General features: G+C 50.6%; 1 protein-coding gene across 1 annotated transcript; it reads right to left on the bottom strand.

Moving 5' to 3' along the window:
- Nucleotides 1–7,416: 7,416 nt before the first annotated feature.
- On the bottom strand, nt 7,417–16,572 carry EDEM1 (ER degradation enhancing alpha-mannosidase like protein 1). Its single transcript, XM_072127904.1, has 12 exons — nt 16,029–16,572; nt 14,162–14,234; nt 13,698–13,801; nt 13,237–13,408; nt 12,964–13,147; nt 12,655–12,829; nt 11,963–12,083; nt 11,712–11,882; nt 11,396–11,469; nt 11,224–11,320; nt 10,867–11,061; nt 7,417–9,633 (listed from the first exon to the last, which is right to left on the bottom strand). The coding sequence occupies exons 1-12, from the start codon at nt 16,499–16,501 to the stop codon at nt 9,544–9,546; spliced, it is 1,929 nt and encodes a 642-aa protein (XP_071984005.1). The 5' UTR covers nt 16,502–16,572; the 3' UTR covers nt 7,417–9,543.
- Nucleotides 16,573–18,322: the final 1,750 nt, after the last annotated feature.

Below are 18,322 nucleotides of genomic sequence, written 5' to 3'. Positions count from 1 at the left end.
TGGTCTTCTCTATATAATCATCAGCTCCCCCTGGTGGTCTTCTCTATATAATCATCAGCGCCTCCTGGTGGTCTTCTCTATATAATCATCAGCGCCCCCTGGTGGTCTTCTCTATATAATCATCAGCGCCCCCTGGTGGTCTTCTCTATATAATCATCAGCGCCCCCTGGTGGTCTTCTCTATATAATCATCAGCTCCTCCTGGTGGTCTTCTCTATATAATCATCAGCTCCTCCCTGTGGTCTTCTCTATATAATAATCAGCGCCCCCTGGTGGTCTTCTCTATATAATCATCAGCTCCTCCTGGTGGTCTTCTCTATATAATCATCAGCGCCCCCTGGTGGTCTTCTCTATATAATCATCAGCTCCTCCTGGTGGTGTTCTCTATATAATCATCAGCGCCCCCTGGTGGTCTTCTCTATATAATCATCAGCTCCCCCTGGTGGTCTTCTCTATATATAATCATCAGCTCCCCCTGGTGGTCTCTATATAATCATCAGCGCCCCCGGGTGGTCTTCTCTATATAATCATCAGCTCCCCCTGGTGGTCTTCTCTATATAATCATCAGCTCCTCCTGGTGGTCTCCTCTATATAATCATCAGCTCCTCCTGGTGGTCTTCTCTATATAATCATCAGCTCCCCCTGGTGGTCTTCTCTATATAATCATCAGCGCCCCCTGGTGGTCTTCTCTATATAATCATCAGCACCCCCTGGTGGTCTTCTCTATATAATCATCAGCGCCCCCTGGTGGTCTTCTCTATATAATCATCAGCTCCTCCTGGTGGTCTTCTCTATATAATCATCAGCTCCCCCTGGTGGTCTTATCTATATAATCATCAGCCCCCCTGGTGGTCTTCTCTATATAATCATCAGCGCCCCCTGGTGGTCTCCTCTATATAATCATCAGCTCCTCCTGGTGGTCTTCTCTATATAATCATCAGCTCCTCCTGGTGGTCTTCTCTATATAATCATCAGCACCTCCTGGTGGTCTTGTCTATATACTCATCAGCGCCCCCTGGTGGTCTTCTCTATATAATCATCAGCTCCTCCTGGTGGTCTTCTCTATATAATCATCAGCTCCTCCTGGTGGTCTTCTCTATATAATCATCAGCTCCTCCTGGTGGTCTTCTCTATATAATCATCAGCGCCCCCTGGTGGTCTTCTCTATATAATCATCAGCTCCTCCTGGTGGTCTTCTCTATATAATCATCAGCGCCCCCTGGTGGTCTTCTCTATATAATCATCAGCTCCTCCTGGTGGTCTTCTCTATATAATCATCAGCACCCCCTGGTGGTCTTCTCTATATAATCATCAGCGCCCCGTGGTGGTCTTCTCTATACAATCATCAGCGCCCCCTGGTGGTCTTCTCTATATAATCATCAGCTCCTCCTGGTGGTCTCCTCTATATAATCATCAGCGCCCCCTGGTGGTCTTCTCTATATAATCATCGGCTCCTCCTGGTGGTCTTCTCTATATAATCATCAGCGCCCCCTGGTGGTCTTCTCTATATAATCATCAGCGCCCCCTGGTGGTCTCCTCTATATATAATCATCAGCTCCTCCTGGTGGTCTTCTCTATATAATCATCCGCTCCTCCTGGTGGTCTTCTCTATATAATCATCAGCTCCTCCTGGTGGTCTTCTCTATATAATCATCAGCTCCTCCTGGTGGTCTTCTCTATATAATCATCCGCTCCTCCTGGTGGTCTTCTCTATATAATCATCAGCACCTCCTGGTGGTCTTGTCTATATACTCATCAGCGCCCCCTGGTGGTCTTCTCTATATAATCATCAGCGCCCCCTGGTGGTCTTCTCTATATAATCATCAGCTCCTCCTGGTGGTCTTCTCTATATAATCATCAGCGCCCCCTGGTGGTCTTCTCTATATAATCATCAGCTCCTCCTGGTGGTCTTCTCTATATAATCATCAGCGCCCCCTAGTGGTCTTCTCTATATAATCATCAGCTCCTCCTGGTGGTCTTCTGTATATAATCATCAGCGCCCCCTGGTGGTCTTCTCTATATAATCATCAGCTCCTCCTGGTGGTCTTCTCTATATAATCCTCAGCGCCCCCTGGTGGTCTTCTCTATATAATCATCAGCGCCCCCTGGTGGTCTCCTCTATATAATCATCAGCGCCCCCTGGTGGTCTTCTCTATATAATCATCAGCTCCTCCTGGTGGTCTTCTCTATATAATCATCAGCGCCTCCTGGTGGTCTTCTCTATATAATCATCAGCTCCCCCTGGTGGTCTTCTCTATATAATCATCAGCACCCCCTGGTGGTCTTCTCTATATAATCATCAGCGCCCCGTGGTGGTCTTCTCTATACAATCATCAGCGCCCCCTGGTGGTCTTCTCTATATAATCATCAGCTCCCCCTGGTGGTCTTCTCTATATAATCATCAGCGCCCCCTGGTGGTCTTCTCTATATAATCATCAGCTCCTCCTGGTGGTCTTCTCTATATAATCATCAGCTCCTCCTGGTGGTCTTCTCTATATAATCATCAGCGCCCCCTGGTGGTCTTCTCTATATAATCATCAGCGCCCCCTGGTGGTCTCCTCTATATAATCATCAGCTCCTCCTGGTGGTCTTCTCTATATAATCATCAGCGCCCCCTGGTGGTCTTCTCTATATAATCATCAGCGCCCCCTGGTGGTCTTCTCTATATAATCATCAGCGCCCCCTGGTGGTCTCCTCTATATAATCATCAGCTCCTCCTGGTGGTCTTCTCTATATAATCATCAGCTCCTCCTGGTGGTCTTCTCTATATAATCATCAGCACCTCCTGGTGGTCTTGTCTATATACTCATCAGCGCCCCCTGGTGGTCTTCTCTATATAATCATCAGCTCCTCCTGGTGGTCTTCTCTATATAATCATCCGCTCCCCCCGGTGGTCTTCTCTATATAATCATAAGCGCCCGCTAGTGGTCTTCTCTATATAATCATCAGCTCCTCCTGGTGGTCTTCTCTATATAATCATCAGCGCCCCCTGGTGGTCTTCTCTATATAATCACCCGCTCCTCCTGGTGGTCTTCTCTATATAATCATCAGCGCCCCCTGGTGGTCTTCTCTATATAATCATCAGCTCCTCCTGGTGGTCTTCTCTATATAATCATCAGCGCCCCCTGGTGGTCTTCTCTATATATAATCATCAGCGCCCCCTGGTGGTCTTCTCTATATAATCATCAGCTCCTCCTGGTGGTCTTCTCTATATAATCATCAGCGCCCCCTGGTGGTCTTCTCTATATATAATCATCAGCGCCCCCTGGTGGTCTTCTCTATATAATCATCAGCTCCTCCCTGTGGTCTTCTCTATATAATAATCAGCTCCTCCTGGTGGTCTTCTCTATATAATCATCAGCTCCTCCTGGTGGTCTTCTCTATATAATCATCAGCTCCTCCTGGTGGTCTTCTCTATATAATCATCAGCTCCCCCTGGTGGTCTTCTCTATATAATCATCAGCTCCTCCTGGTGGTCTTCTCTATATATAATCATCAGCGCCCCCTGGTGGTCTTCTCTATATAATCATCAGCGCCCCCTGGTGGTCTTCTCTATATAATCATCCGCTCCTCCTGGTGGTCTTCTCTATATAATCATCAGCTCCCCCTGGTGGTCTTCTCTATATAATCATCAGCGCCTCCTGGTGGTCTTCTCTATATAATCATCAGCGCCCCCTTGTGGTCTTCTCTATATAATCATCAGCCCCCCTGGTGGTCTTCTCTATATAATCATCAGCGCCCCCTGGTGGTCTTCTCTATATAATCATCAGCGCCCCCTGGTGGTCTTCTCTATATAATCATCAGCTCCTCCTGGTGGTCTTCTCTATATAATCATCAGCGCCCCCTGGTGGTCTTCTCTATATAATCATCAGCGCCCCCTGGTGGTCTTCTCTATATAATCATCAGCGCCCCCTGGTGGTCTTCTCTATATAATCATCAGCGCCCCCTGGTGGTCTTCTCTATATAATCATCAGCTCCTCCTGGTGGTCTTCTCTATATAATCATCAGCTCCTCCTGGTGGTCTTCTCTATATAATCATCAGCTCCCCCTGGTGGTCTTCTCTATATAATCATCAGCGCCCCCTGGTGGTCTTCTCTATATAATCATCAGCGCCCCCTGGTGGTCTTCTCTATATAATCATCAGCGCCCCCTGGTGGTCTCCTCTATATAATCATCAGCTCCTCCTGGTGGTCTTCTCTATATAATCATCAGCGCCCCCTGGTGGTCTTCTCTATATAATCATCAGCTCCTCCTGGTGGTCTTCTCTATATAATCATCAGCTCCTCCTGGTGGTCTTCTCTATATAATCATCAGCGCCCCCTGGTGGTCTTCTCTATATAATCATCAGCGCCCCCTGGTGGTCTTCTCTATATAATCATCAGCGCCCCCTGGTGGTCTTCTCTATATAATCATCAGCGCCCCCTGGTGGTCTTCTCTATATAATCATCAGCGCCCCCTGGTGGTCTTCTCTATATAATCATCAGCTCCTCCTGGTGGTCTTCTCTATATAATCATCAGCTCCTCCTGGTGGTCTTCTCTATATAATCATCAGCGCCTCCTGGTGGTCTTCTCTATATAATCATCAGCTCCTCCTGGTGGTCTTCTCTATATAATCATCAGCGCCCCCTGGTGGTCTTCTCTATATAATCATCAGCTCCTCCTGGTGGTCTTCTCTATATAATCATCAGCTCCCCCTGGTGGTCTTCTCTATATATAATCATCAGCTCCTCCTGGTGGTCTTCTCTATATAATCATCAGCTCCTCCTGGTGGTCTCCTCTATATAATCATCAGCTCCTCCTGGTGGTCTTCTCTATATAATCATCAGCGCCCCCTGGTGGTCTTCTCTATATAATCATCAGCTCCTCCTGGTGGTCTTCTCTATATAATCATCAGCTCCTCCTGGTGGTCTTCTCTATATAATCATCAGCTCCTCCTGGTGGTCTTCTCTATATAATCATCAGCTCCTCCTGGTGGTCTTCTCTATATAATCATCAGCGCCCCCTGGTGGTCTTCTCTATATAATCATCAGCGCCCCCTGGTGGTCTTCTCTATATAATCATCAGCTCCTCCTGGTGGTCTCTTCTAGATCATTTTTGGTGCCCCCTGGTGGTCTTCTTGATATACTTCACCCATAATCTTGTTATTGCAGGATTAGTTTGTTACAATGTATCAGTATCCTCAGTGACTGGATGCTGCATCAGCCGTTCTGTCCTGGACTCCTTCCTGCACCGATACACTGTAACAGATACATTGTAACCTCTGGATATTAGAAAGCTCATTCCCATTCACTGACAGCAAGCAGAGAGACTGCGGTGTCCGGGGCTGGTCGTGGGGGTCATCGCTCCTCACACCAGATAATGTATAGGATTCATTACTCCTCCTGCTCCGTATCCATGGAAACCTACAGCTTCTTTACATTTGTGAAATATCGAAACTAAGTAACAGAATCCAAACTGCGGAGACTGAACGAAGGAGACGAGGAAAGAAACCAAGACACCCCCCCCCCCTAATATCCTAAGATTATCCAGTGTGGAGATTCATCACGTTCTCTTCCCTTCTAGAACATTCTCTGCAGTACAATCGTCCGGATCAACAACAACATAAACTCTACAAAGGAGAAGATTCCGGATCAATGCAGCGAGCGATAAAGACAACGGGGAGAGAACAATGGAAGCAGCAGCCACTTCATAATACAATAATCATCGATTACACTCCAGCAGTGACATCATCAGAACCAAACTAAGATCTGGGGAGGGACAACAGCGCCACCTGCTGGGGGGAAAAGATCCCTGCAAGTTATATCACCAGCGCTGCTCTCTAGTGATAGGCTGTATTCTCAGTGATGGCACCGCTGCTCTCTAGTGATGGATAGGCTGTATTCTCAGTGATGACACCGCTGCTCTCTAGTGATGGATAGGCTGTATTCTCAGTGATGACACCGCTGCTCTCTAGTGATGGATAGGCTGTATTCTCAGTGATGGTGCCGCTGCTCTCTAGTGATGGATAGGCTGTATTCTCAGTGATGTCACCGCTGCTCTCTAGTGATGTATAGGCTGTATTCTCAGTGATGGCACCGCTGCTCTCTAGTGATGGATAGGCTGTATTCTCAGTGATGACACCGCTGCTCTCTAGTGATGTATAGGCTGTATTCTCAGTGATGGCACCGCTGCTCTCTAGTGATGGATAGGCTGTATTCTCAGTGATGGCGCCGCTGCTCTCTAGTGATGGATAGGCTGTATTCTCAGTGATGACACCGCTGCTCTCTAGTGATGGATAGGCTGTATTCTCAGTGATGTCACCGCTGCTCTCTAGTGATGGATAGGCTGTATTCTCAGTGATGGCACCGCTGCTCTCTAGTGAGGGATAGGCTGTATTCTCAGTGATGGCACCGCTGCTCTCTAGTGATGGATGGGCTGTATTCTCAGTGATGACACCGCTGCTCTCTAGTGATGGATAGGCTGTATTCTCAGTGATGGCGCCGCTGCTCTCTAGTGAGGGATAGGCTGTATTCTCAGTGATGGCGCCGCTGCTCTCTAGTGAGGGATAGGCTGTATTCTCAGTGATGGCGCCGCTGCTCTCTAGTGAGGGATAGGCTGTATTCTCAGTGATGGCGCCGCTGCTCTCTAGTGATGGATAGGCTGTATTCTCAGTGATGGCGCCGCTGTATTCTCAGTGATGGCGCCGCTGCTCTCTAGTGATGGATAGGCTGTATTCTCAGTGATGGCGCCGCTGCTCTCAGTGATGGATAGGCTGTATTCTCAGTGATGGCACCGCTGCTCTCTAGTGATGGATAGGCTGTATTCTCAGTGATGGCACCGCTGCTCTCTAGTGATGGATAGGCTGTATTCTCAGTGATGGCACCGCTGCTCTCTAGTGATGGATAGGCTGTATTCTCAGTGATGACACCGCTGCTCTCTAGTGATGGATAGGCTGTATTCTCAGTGATGGCGCCGCTGCTCTCTAGTGATGGATAGGCTGTATTCTCAGTGATGACACCGCTGCTCTCTAGTGAGGGATAGGCTGTATTCTCAGTGATGGCACCACTGCTCTCTAGTGATGGATAGGCTGTATTCTCAGTGATGGCACCGCTGCTCTCTAGTGATGGATAGACTGTATTCTCAGTGATGTCACCGCTGCTCTCTAGTGATGGATAGGCTGTATTCTCAGTGATGGCACCGCTGCTCTCTAGTGATGGATAGACTGTATTCTCAGTGATGTCACCGCTGCTCTCTAGTGATGGATAGGCTGTATTCTCAGTGATGGCGCCGCTGCTCTCTAGTGATGGATAGGCTGTATTCTCAGTGATGGCACCGCTGCTCTCTAGTGAGGGATAGGCTGTATTCTCAGTGATGACACCGCTGCTCTCTAGTGAGGGATAGGCTGTATTCCCCAGCACCAACAATACAGTAAAATGCATACATGAATAGTTTTATTAAAAGACTTTTTTTACTGTTAAAAAAAAAACTTTTAAAAAATATATTGGATTATCCCTGAATACTTCTGTTAGAGAATCTCCAGCCCAAAAACCCCTCAGTTCTGTTTTGTTCATATATTAGAAATTAGTCATAAAAATAAAAATCTTGATATCATTTCGGCAGCAAGAGCGCAGTTTTTCTGATACAAAGCTCCAAATCTTATGCATAAAGCAACATAACTATCCCTGTAGCTTCCACTAGGGGGAGCACAGACTGTATATGCATTGCACTTATTACTGCCGAGCTCCCCCTAGCGGAGGATGCATGTACACGGCGTGCACCGAGCTCCCCCTAGCGGAGGCTGCAGATACACGGCGTGCACAGAGCTCCCCCTAGCGGAGGCTGCAGATACACGGCGTGCACCGAGCTCCCCCTAGCGGAGGCTGCAGATACACAGCGTGCACCGAGCTCCCCCTAGCGGAGGCTGCAGATACACGGCGTGCACCGAGCTCCCCCTAGCGGAGGCTGCAGATACACGGCGTGCACAGAGCTCCCCCTAGCGGAGGCTGCAGATACACGGCGTGCACAGAGCTCCCCCTAGCGGAGGCTGCAGATACACGGCGTGCACAGAGCTCCCCCTAGCGGAGACTGCAGATACACGGCGTGCACAGAGCTCCCCCTAGTGGAGGCTACAGATACACGGCGTGCACCGAGCCCCCCTAGCGGAGGCTGCAGATACACAGCGTGCACAGAGCTCCCCCTAGTGGAGGCTGCAGATACACAGCGTGCACAGAGCTCCCCCTAGTGGAGGCTGCAGATACACAGCGTGCACAGAGCTCCCCCTAGTGGAGGCTGCAGATACACAGCGTGCACAGAGCTCCCCCTAGTGGAGGCTGCAGATATATAGCGTGCACAGAGCTCCCCCTAGTGGAGGCTACAGATACACGGCGTGCACACAGCTCCCCCTAGTGGAGGCTGCAGATACACGGCGTGCACAGAGCTCCCCCTACTGGAAGGTGAAGTGATATAATTAAGTTCTGTTGCTCTAAGGAGAGGATTTGGAGCTTTGTATCAGGATGACAGAGCTCCGACTACTATACAGATATATCTATGAAACTAACCAGACACAGAAAATTGGTTTGAATGATGTCAGTTCACATTTCGGATGGGAAGGACGTGCGGCAATGAGCTCTGCACACATTCATCCGATAGCAGGGGCCGGATCCTCTGACCAGCAGATGGCGGCACAATCAAAAAAATATATATATATTAAAAATATTAAAATTGTCGAAAGCAAGAAATGATGAGAAATCATCACTTATATGTGATCAGAGGGCGAGACGCCCGGATCTGCACGGTACCTGAAGCCAGGGGCAGAGGGCGCCAACCCTGAGCTGTGCCCGTTTTGAGTACTGCAGCTCCCATGCAGGTCAACATCTTTAAGAAAAAAATCTCTCTATACAAAGCCTGTTTTGAGATTTGACAAAAAGTCAGAGACTGGAAGATCTCGTCCCGTAATACGCAGGATCAGGATCCAACGCAGTCAGTTTGGCAACTTAGCAATAAAAAAAAATCATTGGGGAAATGTCAGCGACAGGACGAGGTGTAACGGCGAGTCTGCAACTTCTAGATTCCTCCGCTCACTGTCAGCGAATAGAAGACCTCGTTCTGATCAGATAACTTCGCACAGCTGAGGGTCTGTTACAATTCTAAGGCTTCTGCAAACACTCAATTTTGATACAATGTATCAGCGCAGGAAATCTACAACTGGAACAAACCGTCAGCTCTGGGAAGGAGGCTTGAATGTAAACAAGAACATGTCCTTTAGTGACAGCAAGCAGAGATCCTAAAAAATGTGGGGGAAAAAAAAAAAAAGGAAAAGTTGCAGAACTTCTCTCAGTGGAAAGAGCATTTCAGGAGTTAAAGGGGGACTCCACCCATCATGTGACATGTGACATAACTCCATGACCTTGGATGAAAGTTCAGAGATTTTAGCAGCTTTGGAAGACAATGTGAAGTTCTCACAGTCCCTGAGGATCATGCGCTGCCTCCGAGAAGCCCCCCGGGGGGCAGGATCTCCCCCTGCGCATGCTGGAAGCTCTCGATGCATCTCCAGGACCTTCAGACGCTATAGAAGGCCGACCATCTGATCGATCTGCCGCATGTAGACGCTCTTCAGGGGTAAGGAGTAGCGACGCTCTGCAGGCACCCGGTAACACTGTGGGGCAGAGAGAAGGGGCGTCACACCGCTGCACCATGCTTTACACTACAGAAACTGCAGCTCTGCTCTACAACACAGCTACACGCTAGGATACCACCATGCTTTACCCTGCAGCTCTGCTCTACAACACAGCTACACGCTAGGAGTCTGGGGTACTACATAGACTAGGCCCCCGCCATGCTTTACCCTGCAGCTCTGCACTACAACACAGCTACACGCTAGGAGTCTGGGGTACTACATAGACGAGGCCACCGCCATGCTTTACCCTGCAGCACTGCTTCCTGCTCCAATAAATACTAATGCTATGTTTCTCCCCAACAGATTGGACTGCAGTGTTACCATTCACTGTTCAAGCACAGCGACATACATTGTATAGTGGCTGTGCTTGGTAGTGCAGCTGATAAGCATTCACTGCAGACAGGCCACGTGTCCGACGTGACATCACAGGCCGCTTCAGTGGTGATCACTGCAGACAGGCCACGTGTCCGACGTGACATCACAGGCCGCTTCAGTGGTGATCACTGCAGACAGGCCACGTGTCCGACGTGACATCACAGGCCGCTTCAGTGGTGATCACTGCAGACAGGCCACGTGTCCGACGTGAAATCACAGGCTACATCAGTGGTCATCACTGCAGACAGGCCACGTGTCAGACGTGATATCACAGGCTGTGGTCAGTGGTGATCACTGCAGACAGGCCATGTGACAGACGTGACCTCACAGGCTGCGTCAGTGGTGATCAGTACAACGTAGTGACTGCGTCAGACAGCTGATGGATTGGAGCAGCAGATGTTGGACCCTCTGAATCTGAAAGGCAACCCTGCTATGGCTGAGCGATCCGATATATCCCTGGAACATCCCTTAGATAAGCTTATGCTGCTCTGTGGAGGCTTTAGGAGGCGGATGCTCTACACGGTAGGACCGCTCCATGCTCCGTGGTCGTCTGTATCATAACCTTCAGGCTGCGTTCACACCTTGCACTGCAATTACGTTTTGAATCACCAAATCACACCCAGGAATCAGCCGTGAGCACCAGATGTTGTGTTCCAAAACGCAATAGATACGCAAAGTGTGAACACAGCCGCACCCTCTGGCCTCCCCTTAATGAGGGTGAAGGACTCCCATTAACCCTGCTCTGCCCAATGTAAGGGAAGACCCAACAATTCCCTAAATTGTGAGGGGAAGCAGCATATATGGCCACCCCCTCCCACCTCAGGGGCCACCACTCACGTTGGTGCTGGAGTTGGCGGTGCGCAGCTTAGTCTGGGACAGTTTTTCGGAGCTGCTTTGTGCTTTTTCCTTGGGGTTGAAGATGTCTTTCCAGGCTGTGTTCCTGAAGCGGGGGTCCAGGGGGATGAGATGCCCCTCGGTGGTGAAGAGATATTTACTGCCCGTTGCGTGCACCGGATTCTCGTCATCAAACAGCTGAAAAGAGAGGAAATACAAGGTGGTGACAGCTGCTGGTGGGAGACCGCAGCACGTGCACAGGGTCAGCCCCCCCCCATCCTGACCACAGCACGTGCACAGGGTCAGCACCCCCATCCTGACCGTCAGCATGACCCCCCGCATGAGCCGGCCCCTGCTTACCAGGAATAAATATTTGCAGGTTTCACTCAAGAAGAAACTCTCCATGCGATCCTCCTGTGACTTGTCCACCACATGATGCAATGTAGCATAACCGCACCTGTGAGAAGTCAACAGAGGATTAACAAACCAAAAAGGCAAATGCCAAGCAACAGTGTGATCCTACAACACTTACTCAGCCTTGGCATGTTTCTCCAAGCTCAGCAGAATATCCATCCCAACATGGAGGTAAAAGGGGTTCTTAGTGGCCTACAAAGTGCAGAAGGGGCGGTCATCATATAATCCACAGTACCCAAATCATGGTGAGCTCCCCCTAGTGGTGGTGTATAATGTGTATGTAGTGATCTCCCCCTAGTGGTGGTGTATAATCTGCATGTAGTGATCTCCCCCTAGTGGTGGTGTATAATGTGTATGTAGTGATCTCCCCCTAGTGGTGGTGTATAATGTGTATGTAGTGATCTCCCCCTAGTGGTGGTGCAGGGAGGTATCACCTGGTACAGCAGGTAGGTGGACTCCACTAGTTCTGGCCTGAGTGGGTAGAAGGAGACATCGGGGGCCTGCAGCTGCCAGTTGTACCTCTCGGGGAGGGCTCCGTATCGCTTCCATATTGCATAGTAAAAGGCATGGAGGCAGATGGCGTCCTCTATGTCACCTTTCAGAACCTGCAAGGAATAAACAAGCCGTACAATACAGAGCTGTGCTGAAGAGCTTACACTCACAATAACACCAAGAGCTCCGCTACCTGGAGGCCGGGGAAGAAAGCCTGGAGAGAGTCTATCCACGTGTTCATGATCTGCCCATTGAACATATTCACATTGACGTAGAGCGGAGGATCCCCCTCACCTTCATTGCACGATTCCCGCCTGGGGAGAAGTCACAGCATCAGTCATTATTCAAACCCCCCCTTAAAGCATGCATACCCCCTTCTTCCTGCGTACATAGCGCCGCCCCCCCCATCCCGCATGCACACATCCCCCCCCTCCAATCCTGCGTGCGTACCCCCCCAATCCTGCGTGCGTCCCCCCAATCCTGCGTGCGTACCCCCCCATCCCCCTTCCCGCGTGCCCCCCCTCCAATCCTGCGTGCGCCCCCCCCAATCCTGCGTGCGTACCCCCCCCCCAATCCTGCGTGCGTACCCCCCCATCCTGCGTGCGTACCCCCCCCATCCTGAGTGCGTAACCCCCCCATCCTGCGTGCATACCCCCCCCCATCCTGCGTGCATATCCCCCCCCCATCCTGCATGCATACCCCCTCCTCCCCCTCCAGTGCATACCCCCTCCTCCCCCCCCCCAGTGCATACCCCCTCCTCCCCCCCCCAGTGCATACCCCCTCCTCCCCCCCCCCAGTGCATACCCCCTCCTCCCCCCCCCCAGTGCATACCCCCTCCTCCCCCCCCCCAGTGCATACCCCCTCCTCCCCCCCCCCAGTGCATACCCCCTCCTTAGGTGGTTCTGGATACTTCTATAGGCCTCATTAAACATGTGCAGATCTTCTTCCTCCCCAAACAGGATGTAAGACTTCAGGAGATACTCAAAGAAGGAGTCCAGGCCGGCCCCCAGCCCGCTCTGCTTCCCCACCCAATGGCCGGTCTGGATATCCACCACATTCCCTGCAAGAGAGGAGGACGTATAAGACAAGAGAAGAGACATCATGGCTGCCAGGGCTGGAGAAGAAGGAATAGTGACCCTGCCGCTGTCACTGACTGTAGGGATGAGGGGGGGGAGATACATAAGTGTCCCTTACCCAGAAGGCCCGTGTTATTGTTGCGGAGGCTCCATAGCGCCCGTACAGCGCGCCGCGCCACCCACTCAAAGGTAGAATCTCCAAGGAGGCGGCTGAGGATCCCAAACTCCACCAGGAGGGAGCCGGCCCCCGCTGTGCAGGTCTCGTTCAGGCTGTGGGGTGGGACCCCCTTCTGTAGGTTCACCTGGACACAAGAGGATAAGGTTAGGCTGGGAGGGATCTGTGTGTACACAGCTGAGGGTTCGTTACACTGATAGCGCCCCCGTCACGCACCCTGGGGTAAGGCATTCCCGTCCTGGTGTTTTCGAAGGCTGGAAGGAGGCGCACGGCGAGGTCATGCGCCATGTGCAGAAGTTCATTGTCGTAACCGCTGATCGTCATGTTACCGAACGGCTGCTTACTGTCCGTCAGGATGATGTGTGCCGACAGGAGGCTCCCCAAAATCCTGCACGGGGGACACAGACAACCAAGTGATTCCCCAATGCTCAACACTGAAGTCTTATACTCCATTCACATCCAGAGCTGCGTTCAGAATGTGCTCCAGACTGGTGTTACTACCGGAGTATGAGGAGTAACACAACAAGGGTCATTCTGACAGCAGCTCCGGCTGTGACTGGAGTAATCAGGGAAAAGTTGCTCCAGTCACAGCCAGAGCTGCTGTTCTGTAGAGTCGTAGCAGATCCCAGCACCTAGAGGCGGAGGAGCCGTGTAATCATCCCCTTTAAGGGACTCACCTTATGTTTGCCTCAAACACCTGCACGGTGGAGTCCTTGTCGAAGGTCACGGTGTCGATGACCAGGCGCACGGCTCTCTGGAACTCGCTGGTGTTACCCATGACCTGGGAACAGAATCACAAGGGTTAACAAGTAATGGACCCCCCAGCCCCAGGAAGTTGAGGGCTACCGCTCCGGGTGCCCCCCGATAATGTGGGGAGTTCTGTAGAATCTGGGATATCCTGCACATTCTTTACTTTATCCGCTTCAACTCCATTCACATCCAAAGCTGCAATCACCAGCATCTTACCAGGAGCCCAGACTACATCTCTGCTGCCCCCTGCTGGCCCAGGAAGGACAGGCAGCCTCTGGCTATGCTGTATAGGTATGGGACGGATTACAGAGCATTGTTTGCAGCAGCTCTGGATGTGAGCGGAGTAGAGGACACGTATCCAGTGATAACGGGGAGGAAGAGGGTAACTCACCGCCAGGGTGTCCAGGGCATCGATCAGGGTGAGAGAATAGTTCCCAAGGACATCATTGATGTTAAGATTTGAACTGAAACAACACAGTCAAAGGGATTAACGGGGGCCCCGAAGGCCGAGAGACCCCCATAGAGGGCGGGGCCACAACACCCAATCATGTGTACTGACCTGACCCCAGGTAATGCACTGACCTGCATACCAGCATGATAGCAACCAATCAGAGTTCAGCTTTCATTTTCCCACAGCAGTTTATTAAATGACAGCTGAGCTCTGATTGGTCTCCACGAGCAACTACAACAGTTTTACCTCTGCAGAAAATCTCCCCCTAAATAACTTATCTGTGTGTTGTGTCCAATCACTGCCATTAGGGGGCGATGTCTGCGGAGGGCAGAGGGCGGCCATATGGTGCCAACTGACACAAACTGTATATAGGGGACTAACAGTATGAAGACAACCAGCACCATATGGAAGATCTGCAAGTGGATGGGGATCCGAGCACCATATGGAGAATATATAGAAGTGTATACAGCATGAAGGATCGGTGCACAGTATGGCGGGTGTATATATGTATTGGTGCACAGTATGGCGGGTGTGTATATGTATTGGTGCACAGTATGGCGGGTGTGTATATGTATTGGTGCACAGTATGGCGGGTGTATATATGTATTGGTGCACAGTATGGCGGGTGTGTATATGTATTGGTGCACAGTATGGCGGGTGTATATATGTATTGGTGCACAGTATGGCGGGTGTATATATGTATTGGTGCACAGTATGGCGGGTGTATATATGTATTGGTGCACAGTATGGCGGGTGTATATATGTATTGGTGCACAGTATGGCGGGTGTATATATGTATTGGTGCACAGTAAGGCGGGTGTATATATGTATTGGTGCACAGTATGGCGGGTGTATATATGTATTGGTGCACAGTATGGCGGGTGTATATATGTATTGGTGCACAGTATGGCGGGTGTATATATGTATTGGTGCACAGTATGGCGGGTGTATATATGTATTGGTGCACAGTATGGCGGGTGTATATATGCATTGGTGCACAGTATGGCGGGTGTATATATGCATTGGTGCACAGTATGGCGGGTGTATATATGCATTGGTGCACAGTATGGCGGGTGTATATATGCATTGGTGCACAGTATGGCGGGTGTATATATGCATTGGTGCACAGTATGGCGGGTGTATATATGCATTGGTGCACAGTATGGCGGGTGTATATATGCATTGTAGCACAGTATGGCGGGTGTATATATGCATTGGTGCACAGTATGGCGGGTGTATATATGCATTGGTGCACAGTATGGCGGGTGTATATATGCATTGGTGCACAGTATGGCGGGTGTATATGTATTGGTGCACAGTATGGCGGGTGTATATATGTATTGGTGCACAATATGGCAGGTGTATATATGTATTGGTGCACAGTATGGCGGGTGTATATATGTATTGGTGCACAGTATGGCGGGTGTATATACGTATTGTTGCACAGTATGGCGGGTGTATATACGTATTGTTGCACAGTATGGCGGGTGTATATATATTGGTGCACAGTATGGCAGGTGTATATGTATTGGTGCACAGTATGGTAGGTGTATATATGTATTGGTGCTCAGTATGGCGGGTGTATATATGTATTGGTGCACAGTATGGCGGGTGTATATATGTATTGGTGCACAGTATGGCGGGTGTATATATGTATTGGTGCACAGTATGGCGGGTGTATATATGTTAATGCACAGTATGGCGGGTGTATATATGTATTGGTGCACAGTATGGCGGTTGTACATGTATGACGTGTATATATCTGTACTGTTCTGCACCCCCCGGGCCTCTCCCCTCGGTTACTCACGGGTTCCCGGTGTCCGGCCCGCGGCCCCGGCACAGGATGGGGTTGAGCTCGTCCTCCGGGAAGGCGAATCTCATGTAACTGTCGTAGCCGAAGGAGAACATCCCCCGCGCCATCTCCCGCATCTGGCGGCGGAGCCCGGCCGGGAAGGAGCTGTACCGGCGCCCATACTCGTCCCCGAGGTGGAAGCGGCCGTACGACGTGCGGCACACCGGCCCCGCCCGTCCCGACCTCGCTGCCCGCGCCGTCCGCGGAGAGATGAAGCCCCGCAGAGCGTGCAGCCCGAGCCGGAGCACGAGCAGCCCCAGCACCGCCGACCACCAGCGCATCCCTGGCCCGACACTTCCGGGACACGCCCCGCCCCGCCGCCTGATAGGCCGCGGACCCGGACATGACACGCCCACGGCTTCTCTGCTAGCTGACTGGACCAATCCCTTCACGTGGCCTCCTGGGCGTCCAGTCAGGAACCAGCACATCAGACAGACTGCTCCAGGGACGTCACGTGTCCATAGAGACGCTTCCGGAAACAGGAGGGAGGCTACGCCCCTACGGTTTGTTTACATCTTCCCACCCCACGTGATTGGACGAGGAGAAGCTCCAGTCACAGCACAGCTTTCATTTATGAACCTGTTTTGGTAGAATGTTAACTGAGCTATGATTGGTTGACATGGGCGACATGGCCACTTTTATGTTATACGATTTTCAGCGTTACACTGAGATGCCAAAGTGCCAACCCTAATATTACCCGTGTTACAGGGGCCAACCATAATATAACCCGCGTTACAGGGGCCAACCATAATATAACCCGCGTTACAGGGGCCAACCATAATATTACCCGCGTTACAGGGGCCAACCCTAATATTACCCGCGTTACAGGGGCCAACCCTAATATTACCCGCGTTACAGGGGCCAACCCTAATATTACCCGCGTTACAGGGGCCAACCCTAATATTACCCGCGTTACAGGGGCCAACCCTAATATTACCCGCGTTACAGGGGCCAACCCTAATATTACCCGCGTTACAGGGGCCAACCCTAATATTACCCGCGTTACAGGGGCCAACCCTAATATTACCCGCGTTACAGGGGCCAACCCTAATATTACCCGCGTTACAGGGGCCAACCCTAATATTACCCGCGTTACAGGGGCCAACCCTAATATTACCCGCGTTACAGGGGCCAACCCTAATATTACCCGCGTTACAGGGGCCAACCCTAATATTACCCGCGTTACAGGGGCCAACCCTAATATTACCCGCGTTACAGGGGCCAACCCTAATATTACCCGCGTTACAGGGGCCAACCCTAATATTACCCCCGTTACAGGGGCCAACCCTAACATTACCCGCGTTACAGGGGCCAACCCTAATATTACCCGCGTTACAGGGGCCAACCATAATATTACCCGCGTTACAGGGGCCAACCCTAATATTACCCGCGTTAAAGGGGCCAACCATAATATTACCCGCGTTACAGGGGCCAACCCTAATATTACCCACGTTACAGGGGCCAACCATAATATTACCCGCGTTACAGGGGCCAACCATAATATTACCCGTGTTACAGGGGCCAACCATAATATTACCCGCGTTACAGGGGCCAACCCTAATATTACCCGCGTTACAGGGGCCAACCCTAATATTACCCGCGTTACAGGGGCCAACCCTAATATTACCCGCGTTACAGGGGCCAACCCTAATATTACCCGCGTTAAAGGGGCCAACCATAATATTACCCGCGTTACAGGGGCCAACCCTAATATTACCCGCGTTACAGGGGCCAACCCTAATATTACCCGCGTTACAGGGGCCAACCATAATATTACCCGCGTTACAGGGGCCAACCATAATATTACCCGCGTTACAGGGGCCAACCATAATATTACCCGCGTTACAGGGGCCAACCATAATATTACCCGCGTTACAGGGGCCAACCATAATATTACCCGCGTTACAGGGGCCAACCATAATATTACCCGCGTTACAGGGGCCAACCATAATATTACCCGTGTTACAGGGGTCGGGAGATTGTAGTGATAACCGCCCTCACACAGCCTATAAGAGGTCTCCACAATGTTCTACAATCATGTACGCACCAAACGTCACATCAACCATGTAATATAACAAAACTTGCTGGAAACAAACTAACAGTACAAGAACCAATCTAACCACAAAGATACAGCAATAGAACAAAGATTACTATGTAGATACAGCACCAGAACCAGGATTACTACATAGATACAGCACTAGAACCAGGATTACTACATAGATACAGAACCAGGATTACTACATAGATAC

The sequence above is a fragment of the Engystomops pustulosus genome, chromosome 10, assembly GCF_040894005.1.
Source record: "Engystomops pustulosus chromosome 10, aEngPut4.maternal, whole genome shotgun sequence".
Classification (NCBI taxonomy): domain Eukaryota; kingdom Metazoa; phylum Chordata; class Amphibia; order Anura; family Leptodactylidae; genus Engystomops; species Engystomops pustulosus.
The sequence above is the reverse complement of the archived record's forward strand: the minus strand, read 5'-3'. Positions and strand labels throughout refer to the sequence as shown.